This window comes from Diplotaxodon limnothrissa, linkage group LG9 (assembly GCF_057381915.1).
Source record: "Diplotaxodon limnothrissa isolate DT_005_m linkage group LG9, D_limnothrissa_male_GT1.1, whole genome shotgun sequence".
NCBI lineage: Eukaryota > Metazoa > Chordata > Actinopteri > Cichliformes > Cichlidae > Diplotaxodon > Diplotaxodon limnothrissa.
This window is the reverse complement of record NC_140604.1, coordinates 14181215-14200051: the sequence shown is the minus strand read 5'-3', so window position 1 is coordinate 14200051 and position 18837 is coordinate 14181215. Positions and strand designations below refer to the sequence as shown.

Here is an 18837-nt window from a genome sequence, read left to right as displayed (position 1 = left end):
ACGTAGACATTGAGGGCTAGCAGGAGGGACCATGCGCTTACCTGCTGCTCTCTGGCAGGTAGCTCCATGCCCTCCTGGGTTTTAAATGCACCTTAGAACACAAATGCATCAACACTACAATGAGCGGGTGGAGGGAGGTTTGGAGTCTTCTCTCACCCCCATTCTCTGCGGCCTGCTGGAGCGGGGGGGGCTAGGAGGAGGAGTTGGCCATCCGACTGCGGTCTGGAGTGTGGGGCCTCCCTGCTGTGGGGGGTGGTCTGCCTCCCCCCACCGCAGGGAAAAGGGTAACACCACCTGGGTCTGGGTGCAGTTCCCCCCTCCAGGGGCAAGGGTACCTAGACCCGGTTCGTAGAGTACGCTTGGGGAGTGTGATCGTGTGTACAGCGTCTCTTTATGTCTGTCTCCACGTTGGTTGTGTGTGGAGTAAGTGTATATGAGAGCATGAGGGTGGGAATGGATGTTTGTGTCTGTGTGTGCCTGTATGTCTGTGTCTATATGTCAGGTTGGGTGTCAGACGCCACCTCTCTGGGGACATCTCAGGCCCTCCAAGGTTTGGAGGCCTATCTCCCCCCACCACCACTTCCCCTGCCAGTGGCGGACTCCCTCAGGTGTCGGTGCGTTGGTGGTTCTTTGTGTCTGGGGATGGGCGTCCAGGTACACGCCGGCTCACTCCTTGGCGGCCGCTTATCGGGGCCTGGAGCCTGGGGCTCGCTCGGGCCACTTCGGAGGTGGGGTGCCCCCGGCCTCTCGGCCTGAGGCTCGGTCACTCAGGCACGGCTGGCTGCCGGCGGAGCTCACGGGCGCGTCACTGCAACTCCCCCTGGCTTCTGCTCCGCGGCTGCTGAGTGAGCCCTCATCTGGGACTCTCCTCAGCTCTTTCTGGGACAGTGGCGCGGCTGCCCCTCTGTTGGTCTTCCTTGGTCTCTTGTGTTCTGGGGGCCTCTGGATGTCTGGAGTTTTGATCTCCTCCATACCTGCTTCATGCCCTGGAGGACGGGGCTGTGGCCCCCCCACACCCTCTAGCAGATCATTACATGAAGGAACCTTTTAAAAAAACAAAAAAACAAGCGCGTCCATGCTCACAGGTGTACACACGGGTGATCACACCCACAAACTACACCCTTTTTGGCTTCTACCTCAAAGCACACTGTGTTCTGTTGATCTTATGTGCTGCACAATAATGTTTAACATTTAGTATTTACTGTCATATTCCCATATATCATTGTGATGTTGTTTATTCTATTACTCTTGTTCTCTTCTGCTTGTTTTCTTTTTTCTTTCTCAGCAGGTGATCCAGGTGATTGATATATGCATTTTTTTTCTTTTTTTTTCTGCTCATTCTGTTGGTTTTTGTCTTTTGCCCTTCTCCCCCGTCCCTCTTCTCAGCCGTTTCTCTTTCCCTCTTTCTTTCTCCCCTTCTTGCAATACGACAGCCGGGCAAAGTACAATCCCTGAGTGGAGGCTTAATACCTCATTGAAGTTTGCCCCTGTGTTCATGAAATGATGACAGGATGCTCCGAGTTTCTCCTGTTTCCAGATGTTTAGTGCATGTAATACTTGCCTGTGTGTGACTGTGTTCATTCTATTGTGTGTTTGTGACTAAAAAAGCTTAAAGGATTCCTGTTGGTACCATTACTCTTTCTTTTCATATGAGGCTCATTTTAACTATAATTTTATTACAAATGGTTTAATAAAAAAGTTCTGTATATATTTTCTGATATTGACCTCTCGTCACCTTTATTCTGAATTCATTCCTGCATGATTTGAGATTAGATTCTGTATGAATAACATAAAGGGCTTAATGAGTACGAAAGGACACACTAAATAACCTTGTGGATGTGCTTGTCGATGGGTGTTTGTTGGTCTCTCAGTAAATGATGACCTCAGAATAGTCTGCTTAAATAATGCAGTTCTTCTTTCTGTGACAAACAACAGTTCAGACACTTTGACAAGTTCATCAGCTGGTAACAAACCTGCTCACAGCTCAGATCCAGACTCAGATTTGGTGCCTTTCAGCGTCTGAAGATGTGTTCGAGTCTCTCCACCAGCCGCCTGATTCTTCTGATCTCCCTGAGTGTGATGATGCTCATCTCTGTATCAGGTAGTTTTTATTTCTGGAGTTTGCTCTGTTGTCAAAGTTCAGTAACACCAGCTAAAAGTCTGTTTCTCAACATGGTTATAAATCTATCTGACCTTAATGCAACTTACTCACTGTGAGCTAACTGTGTGAAAAGAGACTAAAACTATCACAGACTGTAACAGAGCAGCTGTTTCTGGATACATTTAAAATGCAACTATACATTTTATATGACTGATTAAATCCAGCTGTATTTTTGTCAGTTATGTAATTTTTCATATTACACATAATAACTGGATCAGTAAATTATTCATACAACATCTGAGAGTTGTTTATTTAATTGTCCATGATATCTGAAAGGCTCAAAGAATAATGATAATGTGTGTGATGATGTGCTGCAGGGGCTGACCACGTGGGGAAAACCTGCTATAAAACACATTCTAACAGACTTGTAATAAACATGTCTACACCTAAATGGGCAAAAAACATCAACAGCTGCTTTGAACAAAACAGACATGGCTGCCTTCATGGCTATGTGTAAGTAGAACTTCTTCTAAATACACTTAAACCAAATAAAATGTAGAAATTAATTCTTGATTAAAAATCCACAAACACAACAATGAAAATGAGATTTGCACTGAAACCTTGATGTAGCAGATAAATGTTCCCCTCTCTAACATACAGCACTACTGTTTGCTCTGTGATTGTTTCTAATGTGGTGACGTTGGGGAATCTGTGAGTTTGTGCTTATGAGCTTGGAGGAAACCTGAGCTGTTCTCTCACAGCATAATGCAAAATGGACCCTGCACATGTTCAGTTAACAATAAAGTGAAAATGTCTAATCCTTTGATTTGTCTTCTTCGCTCTAAACTTCTTTCTTTATTCTTCTGTTTTTTTTCTTCCAGGGTTAAAATAAGCAGAGGAAGAACATTGTTCCTCAGACCAAACACCGAGTGGCTTAAAAGGAAAATAAATGAGGTGAGAAACAAATTATTTATAAAAAAAAATGTGGACACAAAGTTTAGAAAAACCAGCAGTGACTTTCTATCAAAAGTGTGAAGATTATAATATAGGTAATAAAAAGACACTGTGTATATCTGTCTAATGGTGCTTCTTCTTTTTCTTTTCATGTCACCTTCTCTCTTTCACCACCACAGGGAACTCTGCTGTGTCCTCCAATGATTTAGAAAATATTAGAAAATCTGATCAGCTCAAGTAACTGAAGCTATTAATCTTTAACCCTGGAGAAACCATGGGGTCAAATTTGACCCCATGGTTTCCATAGTGAACCAATGGGGTTGGATCTGACCCCATTGGTTCACCAGGGTTAAAGAGTCCTCCCCCTATAGTTTATATATTCCAGCTGCACCACAGTGTTTAGAAGCAGTGACTGTCTGTCCTCTTACATGTCTCGTAGGTTTCTTAATTCACACGCTGATTTTCATAGATTTAATCTAAGTAAAGAGGATGAAAACGATGAAACAAAGTTAAAGTAAAGCAGCTGCTGGAAACATTTCTGCTCATTTATTAGTTCACACTTTGACAGAAATATTTGTTAAGAATTATTATTCATAGCGCTTTAACAGTCTTGTGTTCACATATATATATACAATACAATATCATTTTACTTACTTTAACACGTTTAAAAGCAGGGGGTACACCAAATTGCTTCACAGTAAGGAATAAAGAGTAAAATGATGACGCTGAACAGTAAGTCATTAAAAGAATGTAAAATAGAGAAACAAACAAAGGATTGGCAGAATTCATGATAATTTAGAGAAATGAGTAAAGATACAGCAGTTAGTGATTGGTGAGAATTAGCAAATATACTACAAATGTCATTAAATATGAATGTTATTCTGTCTTCAAGCTGAGAACAAAGATAAATCAATAAAAGCTTCTGAAATCAGATTTTGTTTAATGGTCTGTGTGATTAATTATTATTTGCTGTAAGTGTTATAACCGACAACAAAATACTTATTGTTGTGATTATTTCATGATGACGTCATGATCACAGGACACCAGGAGGCAGCATTTAACCGATATGGTAGAAGTAAAAGTGAACATTCAGAAATCACTTGAAAAGTTATTCACAAATACATATTTTATTCATACTTTCATTAATGTTGCAGGAGCAGCAGACTGAGCACAGACACTCATACGGTCCTCTCCTCCTCCAGCTCCTTTAGGGAAACACTGAGGCGTTCCCAAGTCTGCCAAGAAACATGCGTCTTTGTCATTCGTTAGAATTAACTCTATTCCTCACATCTTAGTCCCTCCCACTACAGATGACAGCAGAAGAGGTGAAGACGAGGCATGAGACAAGATTTAACAGGTCTATTGCGGAGGTGTGGTCCCTGGCTCAGCTGCAAGGGCGAAGTAGTACAGTGAGCTCAAGGGGGCGGTGCTGGAGAGGCTGGTGGGGCCACAGCTGGTGGCGTTTGAACTGATGACAATCTCTTTTACCTTTATAGTGAAGCGAGAGACTGGCATGAGAATGGAGAGCTGAGACCGGTGCCGAACAGACTGTGGGTCGTTATATGTGTGTGTAATTACAAAAACTGATATCCAAGAGCACAAACATTGTGTGTGTGGAAGTCCATCTTACAAGGACGTTAACAGACATCATGGAAACCTTGTTTTAAAGTGGTGTCAGTGTAAGAAAGAATAATGTCATGTCAAACCTATTTGTTTGAGTCACAGGAACAGAAAGAGTATGATCAGCTTAAATAACTGAAGCTATCGATCTTTAAAGAGTCCTCCTTCTATTATTGTTTATATATCCAGCTGAGCCAAAGTGTTTAGAAACTCTCTGTTCACTACTGAGAATGGCATCCTAACTGTCCCATTTTTGTAGGTTTCTGCTCTTTCACCTCCTTTGGCAGATGTTTCCTGCTGTTTGCATAACCAACAAGTCCCTTTGACCTGTGTGACTCCCACATCTCCTCCCTATTAGCCATGAGTCACTGCCAATAGGGCGCAGATGGATGCAGATACCAGAACTGAGGTTTTAGATTTTCTTTAAAGCATATTTGTACGTCTTTACATTTTCTTCAGTACATTCATGATAATATAATTTTTGTTCACATCCCATTTTAAATGATCTTGAGTCGTGTTCTGTGTAGTTTGTACATGTGGTTTTATAACTACAGCATATTTATGGCAGGTTTGAAACAAACTTCTGCATTAAAACAACATAATAGGAAAACAGCAGAAATCTCAAATATTTACTAGTAATGGTTATTGGAAGTGTGACTAATGTTCTCTGAGTTCCTTCCATTTTTATAATGTTGCTGACTAACAGAGGAGCTAATCATGATGAGTAATCTCATCGCTGACCTCTTTTCTCTCTTTGTGACCAGCTGTGCAGCCTATTCCATCACTCATAGTTTGGGTTTGACCTGCTGTCATAAGGTCATCACCCAGGAAATAAAGACAATCAGACGCTACATTCAACAAAAAAAACACATTATGAGTGCAGGCAGCACGCCTTCCTGTGAGCAAGCTGCGATTTAAAGGGAAGTCAAAGATTTTCCATGTGTAATGGCGACTCCCTGTGGAATTATGTCTTCACAGATGACTTATTACCACATCATCTGAAACCATAGAGGTGGTGAATGACTCTTAGCTTTTATTTGATAACAACAAGGGGGAAACTTAATATCTCAGGATAAGATAAATACCATGTCCTAATATTTTAGTATTTATATGATAAAATGTATTGTGTCTCTGCTTTTAAGATAGCAAACAGGCATGATTCAGGATTTTGAATCACTGAAAGACGAAATAGAAAATGTAATTACTGTAATTACCTCCCTGCTAATTAATCTTGCTGTAGTGTCGTCCTTCAGCTGCCTCAAATCTCTCTGCTTGAACGGACTCAAACTCCATCATCTTGACCTAGGGCCACTCTAACCACTGTGCTCATGCAGCTGCAGACTGCCACCAACTGTAGTCCAGGACAGTGGACCTGAGACTTATTAGTGAGGCAGCACACTCTAGAATTATTCTATTTATACTGATAGAACAAAAATCCATTTTTGTAAACTGTGTAAATGCTCAGAGTCAGAAAGGACCATTATCCACGTGTGACGTTCTGCAGTGCAGACCGAGCGAAGGTGTGTGTGGACCCAGGAGCAGACACAGGTGAGGAGACGGTTCCTGGTGAAAGGCTGAAGACATGCCTTTATTTGGAGCGATTACAAGAGTGCAAAAATAAAAGACACTACAAGAATGGTGACGAGTGCTAAACTAAAACTTAAACTGGGAAATAATAGAAGTGACTATGAGAACCGACTATGGGAAAATAACCGTGACGACTATGAACTAAACTTTGGGCTGGTACATGAACTACAAACATGACCAGCACAAAATCCTGAAAGACACATAACGTGTAATGAACACAGACGTAGCGACGCTGAACACGAGGAGACTGAGGACTTCAGTACACACATGAGGACACAGCTGACTCCAATGAAACATAATGACAACACAGGGGAGAGTAACACTCGACACACTAACACGAGACACGGACCTTCAAAGTAAAACAGGAAATATGACAGGCACAGACTAGACACTAAAGTAAACCTAAGAACAAAACTCTTAACCAGAATAACACTGAAACTTAGGAATATAATAACAGGAAAACTAAAGAATCGGTAAAAACACCTTAATACAAGAAACTGAAAATGCCTGATCAAAATGACCAAAACTGTGACACCATGATATGCTTACTGGTTAACGACTTCACCCATCGAAACACCGCGATGGCTGTAATGATGACACTTGATAATGAAAGTCAAAACCAGTGGATGACATCATTGTCATGGCTTCCTCTATCTTCCTCTCTTTCCACCTGCTTTTTAAACATACATTTTCCCCTGAGTTCAAACGACTTATTAATAAAGTTTGGAAATGGATCATCATGTATTTTGTATGTGATCAGTGGAGTATTAAAGATGACTAAAAAACAGTAATCTTAAGCTAAATTATGGTGTATATTTGTTGAAAATGACAAAGAATAGAGGTGGTTTTTGTGGTGACCACTCATTAAAAGCTGTTAAAAACAAAAGTCATAGAGGAAAGTACTTTCAGATTTGACCACAAAACTGGGTCACCCATTAATTGCAGATGGTTGTTGAAAGGAAACCCCCATAAAGTTACATGTAGGAGGTGCAAACCACTAATAAAATCAACACCCGCAGGTTAACATGAACGAAACTGATCACGTCACAGAGAGTCCCTGTGCTCGGTCTGTGGAAAGCCCTTCCACAGACCAAGGGAACATCTCTCTCTCTCTCTCTTTCTATATATATATATATTAACCAGGTGAATTAAAATGCTTGAACGTATAACATGGTTAAGTGTCAATATTTACATGAGGGATTAAAAATATGAGTGAAAAATGAATGTGTTGTGCTGGAAAAACAGCTGATTAAATTTATTGCATAGATGCTAATTTTCATAATCAATGTGCAGGCTGAACTCAAACACAGGGCTCGGGAAGGTCGCTTTAAGTGATTTTACTTACAGTGAACAATCTTAATTTATCAGTTCGTGAAGATCTGAGCTCAAACGCCAACAGGAGTGGGTCAGATAGCTCCTCCACAGATCCTATTTCAGATTACTGCCTCTCAGGGAAACAAAACAGGACTTCTGCACAGAGCAGAAAACAAGTAAGCTACAGGCAACGTTTCATAGATGTGAGGTGACAACTTAAGAATCATGTGTGTTTAAAAATATTACAAAACATTTAAATACATCATCCAGCAGCTGGACTTGGACTTCTTTGACATACGGTTGACGAAAGGGTGTAAAATTCCCTTTAGGGTGCAGAACTTTCCTCTACACTAATTTCAGTAAATAAATAAATCTTTTAATTCTTACTTTTAGTGCTGCTTATTATTGCAATAATGATGAATCATGCAGACCAGAGCTTGCTTCACAGCAGCTTAATTCGGCTACAACTGCTAATATTGCTGCTACTGCTATAACATGTCAGTGCTTGTTGGATGACTATTCATATTTGGGTTTATGGTGCATATTATCAGGCTTCAACCCATTACAGAAAATGTTAGCTTGGAACAAACTAAACAACAACCCTCAGCACTGGAGGAAGAAAGCTACCAACCACACCAGTATGTGGTTGTCATGTTTCCATTGTGTGTCAATACATCACCAAACAGCCCCTAATTCAGTGACAAGCTTCAGTATATAAGATGACTCACTCTCACACTCTGACCAGTTCATCAACTGGTAACAAACAAACCTCAGATCCAGACTCATATTTGGTGCTTTCAGCGTCTGAACATGTGCCCGAGTCTCTCCACCAGCCGCCCGATTCTTCTGCTCTCCCTGAGTGTGGTGATGCTCATCATCGTATCAGAAGGTAGAGTTTTTGTGTATTTCTGGAGTTTGCTCTGTTGTGACAGTTCAGTATCATCAGCTAAAAGTCTGTTCATCAAAGTGGTTATGAATCTATCTGACCTTAATGCAACTCAACAACTGTCATTAGGAACTGAAACTACTGTAGATTGTAACAGAGCCGGTGTTTGTTGACACATTGCAGCTGACTACATTCGGGAATTTGTTTTAGCTACTTGGAGAAACTCTGGACAAATTTAAAGCACAACTTGAAGATTTTCATGGTTAATTAAAACCACTTGTTTTATATTATACATAATAATTAGTACAACATTTATGAAGCTTTATAAATCACCTGAGAACACAGTTCATTTTATCCTGTGTAAAGTCTGAAAAGCTCTGAATAATAATGAGTATAATGTGTGATGGTGTGTTGCAGGGGCTGGCCACGTGGAGAGTTCCTGCTATCATGCTGCTGAGTACCCTAAAACTAGGAAAAACAGCCATGTCGCACCTAACTGGACAAAAAACATCATCAGCTGCTTTAAACAAGACCAACAGGGCTGCACACCTGGCTACCTGTAAGCAGAACTTCCTTTGAATGTAAATAAAATGTAGGGCTGTATCCAAATATTAGCATTTTTGCATCTACATACGAGGAGTGAGCCTTTGATTTGCCTTTCTCTCTTCCTCTCTCTATACTTATTCCTTTCTTTTCTTATTCCAGGGTTAAAACAAGAGGAGGAAAGACATTTTTTCTCAAACCAGACACGAAGTGGCTGAAAAAGAAAATAAACGAGGTCAGAAACAAAATATAAATCAAACTGTGGGCACAAAGTCTAGAAAAAACAACATTAACTTTCCAACTGAAGTATTCAGATTATAAATGAATTAAAAGGTTATACAAAGACTGGACTTTTCTAATGTTGCTCCTTCGTGTCTTCTTTTCATGTCACCTTCTCTCTTTCCACACCACAGAAAACTCTGCAGTGTCCTCCAGTGATTTCTAAAAGAAGCTGATGTGGGAACAAAGAAAGTTGAAGCAAAGCAGCCACAGAAGCATTTTCCAGTTCAAACCTTTACAGAAACATCTGCTGAGAAACGTTTTATTATTTCTGTAAATTATTTGTAGAGCTTAAAAATCAGATTTTATGGAACTGTTTAGTTAAGTTGTTTGTAAATATGAATGTTTCAAATGACCTTATTCTGTCTTCAAGATGAGATTGATGTCAAATTCTAATAAAAGTATTTAAAATTCTGATTTGTTTCATTAGTCTGTGTGAGATTATTTATTATTTGCTGTCAGGATTTAAAGTGACAATACAACACTAACTGTCATAGTTAATGTGGGGAGGTACCCAGGGGCAATTTTAGACCATTTTGGGGGTGCTTCAGCAACCGCAAAATGAATCAAAGCACCCCCAAAGATTTCTTACTTTTTTGACAATATTTGCTGTTTGTGTGACACACTACTAAAAATATAAAAAGCATACAGTACTTGGTTGAGATGGAACATTTTAACAACAAAATTATAGATAACCCTCCCACCCCCGCAAAGTGGTTTGTTCCAGCTCACCTCTCCCCTACTCTGGCTCTAGCGCCTTTCTGCCAGAGCGATGGTGGCTGAGACGCAGCAGAGCGGAGGTGTAAGTGCCTGGCCTAAAACATGTTGGCTGCATTTAACCTTCAGTTACTCTTTATATAGTTAGGTAGGAGTCAGTCCATGTTTCTTTTTAGCTGAAAAACATTACACCCCATGTTTGCTGCCCTACAATCCGTCCTGCTCTGTAGTAAAATCAGCAACATATGACCGTCCTGTTGCTCCCATTGAAATTTATACAGCCTATTTAAAATCTAAAACTTATAATTGTCCGCAGCCTTCTGTTGTTACCACTGTCCTGTTTGAAATGGATACTAACTAGCTAACTTACTGGATGCCCATTAACCTTATAACTCCTGTTGTGTGTGTGCGTGTGTGTGTTTGTGTACAGAGAGACAGCCAGGTTCATAATGGATATAAGGAAGTTTTTTCAAAAAAAGGAGCCACATTCAGGTAAAAGTGTAAAATCAAATGATCCGTCAAACAAGAATAATGTTGGATCAGTGTTTCAATGTTTATCTTTTATTAGATGTTCGTGTGGTTTGGTTATTTGCCTTTTGGTTGAAAGTACACTGAGAGAGGACTTTTTGTTAGTGATCATAATAGTATTTTTTATATCCATCCATCCATCCATCCATCCATCCATCCATCCATCGTCATCCGCTTTGTCCGGGGTCGGGTCGCGGGGGCAGCAGCCTAAGCAAAGAGGCCCAGACCTCCCTCTCCCCAGCCACCTCCTCCAGCTTGTCCGGGGGAATACCAAGGCGTTCCCAGGCCAGCCGAGAGATATAATCTCTCCAGCGTGTCCTGGGTCTGCCCCGGGGCCTCCTCCCGGTGGGACATGCCTGGAACACCTCACCCAGGAGGCGCCCAGGGGGCATCCTTGTCAGATGCCCGAACCACCTCAGCTGGCTCCTTTCGATGTGGAGCAGCAGCTGCTCTACTCTGAGCCCCTCCCGGATGGCCGAACTTCTCACCCTATCTCTAAGGGAGAGGCCAGCCACCCTTCGGAGGAAGCTCATTTCTGCCGCTTGTATCCGCGATCTCGTTCTTTCGGTCACTACCCACAGCTCGTGGCCATAGGTGAGGGTAGGGACGTAGATCGACCGGTAAATTGAGAGCTTCGCTTTTACACTCAGCTCCCTCTTCACCACGACGGACCGGTGCAACGTCCGCATTACTGCAGCTGCAGCCCCAATCCGTCTGTCGATCTCCGGCTCCCTTCTCCCATCACTCGCGAACAAGACCCCGAGATACTTGAACTCCTCCACTTGGGGCAGGAACTCATCCCCGACCCGGAGTGGGCACTCCACCCTTTTCCGGCTGAGAACCATGGCCTCAGATTTGGAGGTGCTGATCCTCATTCCCGCTGCTTCACACTCGGCTGCGAACCGTTCCAATGCGAGCTGGAGGCCTTCACCCGATGAAGCCAACAGAACCACATCATCTGCAAAAATCAGAGATGAGATTCTGAGGCCACCAAAGCGAAAGCCCTCCGCCACTTGGCTGCGCCTAGAAATCCTGTCCATAAAAATTATGAACAGAACCGGAGACAAAGGGCAGCCCTGGCGAAGCCCATCACCCACCGGGAACGAGTCCGACTTATTGCCAGCAATGCGAACCAAGCTCTTGCAACGGTTGTATAGGGATTGAATGGCCCGTAGCAATGGGCCAGACACCCCATCCCATGCTCCCGCAACACCTCCCACAGGACACCCCGAGGGACACGGTCGAATGCCTTCTCCAAGTCCACAAAACACATGTAGACTGGTTGGGCAAACTCCCATGCACCCTCAAGTATCCTGGAGAGGATAAAGAGCTGGTCCAGTGTTCCGCGACCAGGACGAAAACCGCATTGTTCCTCCTGTATCCGAGGTTCGACTAACGGACGAACTCTCCTTTCCAGCACCCTGGCATAGACTTTCCCAGGGAGGCTGAGGAGTGTGATCCCCCTGTAGTTGGAACACACCCTCCGGTCCCCTTTCTTAAAGATGGGGACCACCACCCCGGTCTGCCAGTCCACAGGTACTGCCCCTGATCTCCACGCAACATTGCAGAGGCGTGTCAACCAGGACAGCCCTACAACGTCCAGAGCCTTCAGGAACTCGGGGCGGACCTCATCAACACCAGGGGCTCTGCCACCAAGGAGTTGTTTAACTGCCTCAGTGACCTCGCCCCCGGAAATTGGCGGGTCATTCCCCTCATCCCCAGACTCTGCTTCCTCCTCGGAAGACGTGTCAGTGGGATTAAGGAGGTCCTCGAAGTATTCCTTCCACCGCCTGACAATTTTCTCAGTCGACGTCAGCAGCGCTCCGCCAGCACTATACACAGTGCAGGTAGAGCACTGCTTTCCCCTCCTGAGACGTCTGACGGTTTGCCAGAATCTCTTCGAGGCAGTCCGACAGTCTTTTTGCATGGCCTCTCCGAACTCCTCCCACACCCGAGTTTTTGCTTCAGCCACTGCCCGAGCCGCATTCCGCTTGGCCTGTCGATACCTGTCGGCTGCCTCCGGAGTCCCACAGGCTAACCAAGCCCGATAGGACTCCTTCTTCAGCCTGATGGCTCCCTTCACCTCTGGTGTCCACCATTTGGTTCGGGGATTACCACCACGGCAGGCACCCACCACCTTGCGGCCGCAGCTCAATGCAGCAGCTTCGGCAATGGAGACGCTGAACATGGTCCATTCGGACTCAATGTCCCCAGTCTCCCTCGGAATGCTGTTGAAGCTCTGCCGGAGGTGTGCGTTGAAGATCTCGCGGACTGGGGCCTCTGCTAGATGTTCCCAGCACACCCTCACTACGCGTTTAGGTGCACCAGGTCTGTCCAGCGTCCTCCCCCGCCACCTGATCCAACTCACCACCAGGTGGTGATCAGTTGACAGCTCAGCCCCTCTCTTTACCCGAGTGTCCAGAACATATGGTCGCAGGTCTGCTGATACGATTACAAAATCGATCATCGACCTACGGCCTAGAGCGTCCTGGTGCCACGTGCGCTTATGGACACTCTTATGTTCGAACAAGGTGTTCGTTATGGCCAAACTGTGGTTAGCACAGAAGTCCAATAACAGAGCACCGCTCGGGTTCAGATCAGGGAGGCCGTTCCTCCCAATCACGCCCCTCCAGGTCTCGCTGTCGTTACCCACGTGAGCATTGAAGTCTCCCAGCAGGACAACAGAGTCTCCAGGTGGAGCACCCTCCAGCACCCCCCCAAGGGACTCTAAGAAGGCTGGGTACTCTGAACTGCCACTCGGCGCATAAGCGCAGATGACAGTCAGGACCCGTTCCCCGACCCTAAGGCGCAGGGAACAAACCCTCTCGTCCACCGGGAAAAACCCCAACGTACCGGCAGCAAGCCGAGGGGATATTAAGATACCCACCCCAGCCCGCCGCCTCTCACCAGGGGCAACTCCAGACTGAGACAGAGTCCAGCCCCTCTCCAGGAGACTGGTTCCAGAGCCCAAGCCATGTGTAGAGGTGAGCCCGACTATATCTAGCCGGTACCTCTCAACCTCACGCACTAACTCAGGCTCCTTCCCCACCAGAGAGGTGACATTCCATGTCCCTATTGCCAGTCTTGGCAGCCGGGGGTCAGTCCGCCAGGGCCTCCGCTCCTGGCCGCCACCCGACACACAATGCACCCGACCCCTATGGCGCCTCCTGCGGGTGGTGGGCCTGCGGGAGGATGGGCCCATGTCTCCTCTTCGGGCTGTGCCCGGCCGGGCCCCATGGACTAAGGCCCGGCCACCAGACGCTCGCCCTCGGGCACCCTCCCCGGGCCTGGCTCCAGGGCAGGGCCCCGGTAACCCTATCCCGAGCAGGGTAAACTGTTCCCTCGGTGTCCTTTTCATAAGGGTCTTATGAATCGCTCTTTGTCTGGTCCCTCACCCAGGGCCAATTTGCCATGGGAGACCCTACCAGGGGGCAAAAGCCCCCAGACAACATAGCCCCTGGGATCCCTGGGACACACAAACCCCTCCACCACGATAAGGTAGCGATTCAAGGAGGGGAGTATTTTTTATATATTAATTTAATTTTAATTAAATTTTTTATATATTAATTTAATTTTTCATCTAATTGAATACAATCTATTTGTGTATGATTGTCAGTCCAAAGAGGGAGAGAGGAAAGAGGGGAACGTGAGGAGAAAGTACAAGGTCAGCAAGAACCAGATAAGGAAACAGACAGGGAACAGTGACAGGCACAACAGAAACTGTTAAACTGACAAAGAGAAAAAACCTGATTTTACTCACACAATCTGGAAGTTGTGTTCTCCCTATATTAAAGCTGCTGTACAGAATCTGCAAAACAAACTGGGTTGAAACATTTTTGACCCTGTTTAACAACATTCCAACATAACATTATCATTGATCGGGCAGACTAAAATTAATTATATATTTTTATGTGTTTCAGCCACAACTCTACTAAAACCTCAGCCAGTAATAGGTAGGCCAGCTTTTGGACCGTCCAGTTGTCTGTATGACTGCTGCAGTACGTACATCACATTTGCACATTATCAGAAAGAGCCAAACAGCCCTGGTGGAGTGAGAAGCTGCAAAGAGAAGCAGATGCTCTGTTTATATTCTACAAATGTTTTAAGCTTGTTTCAAAGATTCTGTCATGGTCCTGGGCCATGTTGGCCCAGTGTTCTTAGTTTCCTTGTATGTTTGTATTTTATTCCATGCTTCCCCTGCCCATTATGTCTAAGTTCTCCCCGTGCTCTCTCTCTTCCCCCTGTGTGCCCTCTATGTATTTATGAGCCCTCGTCCCCTTTCGTGTTTATTCCATGTCCCCCCTGCCTGTTACGTTGGTGTTCTACTCGTGCTCTCTCTCCTCCTGTACTTCCTGTTTCACCTCTCCCGTCAGTGTTCAGTTCACCCCGCCCTGTCTCGTTATGATTATCAGTGTCACCTGTGTTCCCCGTGTGTTCCCACTTCCCTCGTTAACCCTCTGTGTATTTCTGTCTGCGTCTCCCTCTGTTCAGTGTGACGTCGTCCCTCATGTTGTGTGGATCTCCCTGTGTCTCTCTGCGTATGTTAGTTTACTTTTCCCAGTTTAGTTTTGTATTTCCTATGTTCTGCCATTCCAGCATTAAAGCTGTGATTTTGAGTTCATCCCCGTGTCTGTGAGTTTTGCGTTTGGGTCCTCCTCCTGCCTGCCACACAGCCGAGCCTTGACAGATTCTGTACTGCAGCTTTAAATGTTTTCCAAAAGCACACATACACTTATCAGTGTTTCTCAAACTTTTTACAGTGTGGACCACCTGAGAAAATGTCAAGCTCTCCTAAGGACCACTATGAAAGCATGAAACTCATAAATCTTACAACACAAAATTAGTATCTGCAATAAAGATTTTTTCTTCCATTGTATACATTCTACCACAGGCAAATTTGCCTCCATTTTTATATTCTCTTTTTTTTTTTAAATATTTTGTAATAATTTATTTGTAATAATTTATTTTGTTTTGGGAGTGTTTTTTTTATGTATCTGTATTATATTATACATACGCATTAAAAGTGAATCTCTGTCCAAAAAATGCACTCAGTTTACTTTTTTACTCACTATGAGCATCACTTATTATTCCCCCCCCCCCCTCAGTAATTAAGGTTAGGAAATTTTTTTTTTTATTCCAATCCATTCTTCTTTAGCAGCATTTAAATAACCTTTATCTGATTTGATGGTTTTGTTACAGACTTTTCAAAAAATCTTGATGATTTTAAGAATCTTATGGCTTAATAAAGAAATTTGCAGACTTGCACAGAGATGGTAAAATTACGATGACTGATAAAGGAGACTAAGACAACAGACGATGAGGACAGGGAGGATGCAGGGACCGAAAGAGACAGGGAAGAAGTCTCATTGTGACGAGTAAAGTGTATCTCAGTTGGCCGGGCAGCTCTCTGGGTGCTCAGCCCCCCCAAAGCTCTGATCCTAGAATCGCCCCTGGAGGTACCCAAACACAGACATCAGAGGCCTGTACAAAGCAGGATGATTCAGGCTTATTTAGTTAACCCTGCGTTCTCTGTGCAACCAAAGTGCTTCACTGTTTATCAGCGTACATCACCATGGTAACTTATGCTCCTCTCCTTGCACCTTTGCCCCTCCCACTACAGTTGCCAGCAGAGGAGATGTAACAGACTGGGACATCCTCACTTTGGAAACTTGTCTTAACGTGATGCCAGTTAAAAGTAACCTTTTCTGAATCATACCCACTGAATGAAACCAGTTATACTTCAAGAGGGCCTCACTTTCCCACTTTCTCAGTCTATTAAAGGTATGTTAGGAACTGTGACATCTTTCAACATGGAGCACTGTTGCTAATACCCTTTCTTGGTCTGTGATTTCATGTTGCTGTAGTGTTCTGTGTTTATGATTTGCTATATTCTGAGTTTTCCTATTCATGCGAATGCATCCCATAATCTCCAAAGTTGCCAGAAACACCTTACCAAGGAGGTGTCTTAGTCAGCTGCTCAAACAACCTCAGTTCTTTCTGTTAGATGTGGGCACTATCAGTTTTGCTGTGAACACCTCCTGAATGATCTGAGGATGAGTCCAGACACCTATTAGACAAAGCTCCTTTCTTCTGCTTTAAACTATGATCTACTCTTTCTAGTCCTCCTTGTCCTCCAGGTGCTGATCTCTACCATCCCTCTCTATAAAGTGTCTGTGTGTGATTAACTCAGCTAGCCTTCTCAAAAGTGCTGTCCATTCACATTTAAGCTGGCATACCCTCATCATCCTCACCTGCAGCATTGCAGCATGCACTGCTGTAGTATTGTTCTGGCTTTTTAACTTGTGTTTCCTGCATTTACCTATAGCTTGCCCTAGCATGTTTCTTCGTAATAGATTTGAGTTTTAGAGAGTTTTAGTTTTCGGGAGTTTTACATTTGCAACACATTCCAAGAGGATTTGGACTTTATAAAGGAGCTTTGGATGAGCTTATTTTGGAGAACTGGGAAAAGTATGCAGTTGAATAAATGAACCATCTGTCTGTGAGTCCTTGCATCAGGAAACAACAAATCTGTCTCCTGAGGGACAATCCTTTAGGTTCACTTTGCATTATCTCAGTTTCATTAGTTACAATAAGACTTATTGACATTTAACCATTTTAGTTTGTCAGTTCTAAATCTCTTGGAAACCCCCGAATAACAGATCTCACACTCAATCACTACCCACAACATGTGGCCAAACGTGAGGGTAGGAACATAAATCAACCAGTAAATTAATAGCTTTGCTGTCAGACTCTGCTCTGTTACCCACAAACAGAGTAGCACACACAGTCTAACTCAGCACTTCCTTCTTGCTTGCTCTCTCTTCTCTTGCAGAGTCTGATTTGTGATGTTATACACTTTAAGGCTGAAACTGATTTTTAGAAGCTGTGACACACTGACCTCTCACATGAAGTCAGGAAGACTGCTCTCAGACCCACCTCTGCTAGTTGTACACATAGTTGTACACATTAGTGGTTCCGATCAAACAGATGATGTGAGTTAATCTTTATTTTTTCAAATCTTGATTTTGTCCCAGGTGAATGTCTTGTCTCGTACTTCAGCTAGAATAGAAAAAAAGACACAAAGCTGGAGTTATTCTGTGTCTTTGCTGCACAGCTGCCTCTTCTTCTCTCATCCTCTCCCTGTGCCCTGTGTTCCTCTGTCAGTTGTCATGTTGTGACCTCAGCAATTTTTAGACAAGAGAGAAGATTAATTTTATTTCGATGTGGAGCAGATGGAGTGAGTTCCTCCTGAATGATCTCTGAGTCTGAGTCCAGAAACCCTTTTCAGCTGCTTGAATCCATGAATCATTGATCTTACTCCTTCAGTCAAAACTCAATACTATGGCCCCAACTTGTGGCCATAGGTTAGGGTAGGAACATAGAACTCTGCTCTCTCATTTGGATCAATTGGATCCCAACTACACTTCACTTTCCTCTCTCCCGATCTTGCTCTTTTTCTGGTGTAGTGTGCACTCTGGTAAATGATTTTAAGTTTTTAAGGCTTTAATTGGATAGAAGGCATGACACTCTGTGCTCTTACATGCTTTATAGATTTTTAAAATTAATTTTAAACAGCAGTTTTCATGGCAGCTCTGTGCAGTTGGTGTTGTCTCACGAACCGAAAACTGGCGGCCTGATTTACTCTGTAAATGTATACTTTTAAATGAGCTCTGTCTGTAGTCAAAAAGTTACAAAAATGTCCACTGAACATGTAACTTTAACTGTAGGGTGGTGTACTGAAAGGAACCAACCTAAAAAAGGATAGACAATAAGAAAATCCCTTTCATTGGAGGCTTTGCTACAACCACACAGTCAAGCTTTGGATTCTGCTGTTCAAAGCTAAAAATGTGGATCTGAAAAACCCTTCGATGATAACTCCTATTTGGTGAAGAAACAGGTCAAAGTTCAAGGTCCGGCATGAGTACATGCATGGATTGCACATCAGCCACAATTTATCAATCTAGCTATGAGCGTGATGACGAGTAAGAGGTGATGATGGCAGCATGTGGCCAGTTTGAAGAAAGGAGAAGAAAACAACAAACGTGAACATATAAAGACATGAAGAACACACAGTGGGAGTGTTTGTTGCTGTACATCATTTCCTCAGAATAGCCTGCTCAATTTCCACATTTCCTCTTTTTGTGACAAACTACAGTATATAAGATCACACAAGCGTCAGCCTAACAAACTTGCTTAGAGCACTGATCCAGAGTCAGATTTGGCGCCTTTCAGCTCGTGAAGATGTGTCCGACTCTCTCCATCAGCCGCTGGATTTTCCTGCTCTGTCTGCCTGTCGTGATGCTCGTCT

General features: G+C 43.8%; 1 protein-coding gene across 1 annotated transcript in view; it reads left to right on the top strand.

Moving 5' to 3' along the window:
* Nucleotides 1-1940: 1940 nt before the first annotated feature.
* Nucleotides 1941-18837, top strand: part of LOC146625324 (uncharacterized) — a 43610-nt gene continuing 26713 nt past the window's right edge. Inside the window, exons 1-2 of the mRNA XM_085362764.1 lie at nucleotides 1941-2101; nucleotides 2479-2614. Of these exons, the coding sequence (XP_085218890.1) occupies nucleotides 2026-2101; nucleotides 2479-2614 (212 nt within the window). The 5' untranslated portion in view covers nucleotides 1941-2025. The remainder of the gene's footprint in view (nucleotides 2102-2478; nucleotides 2615-18837) is intronic.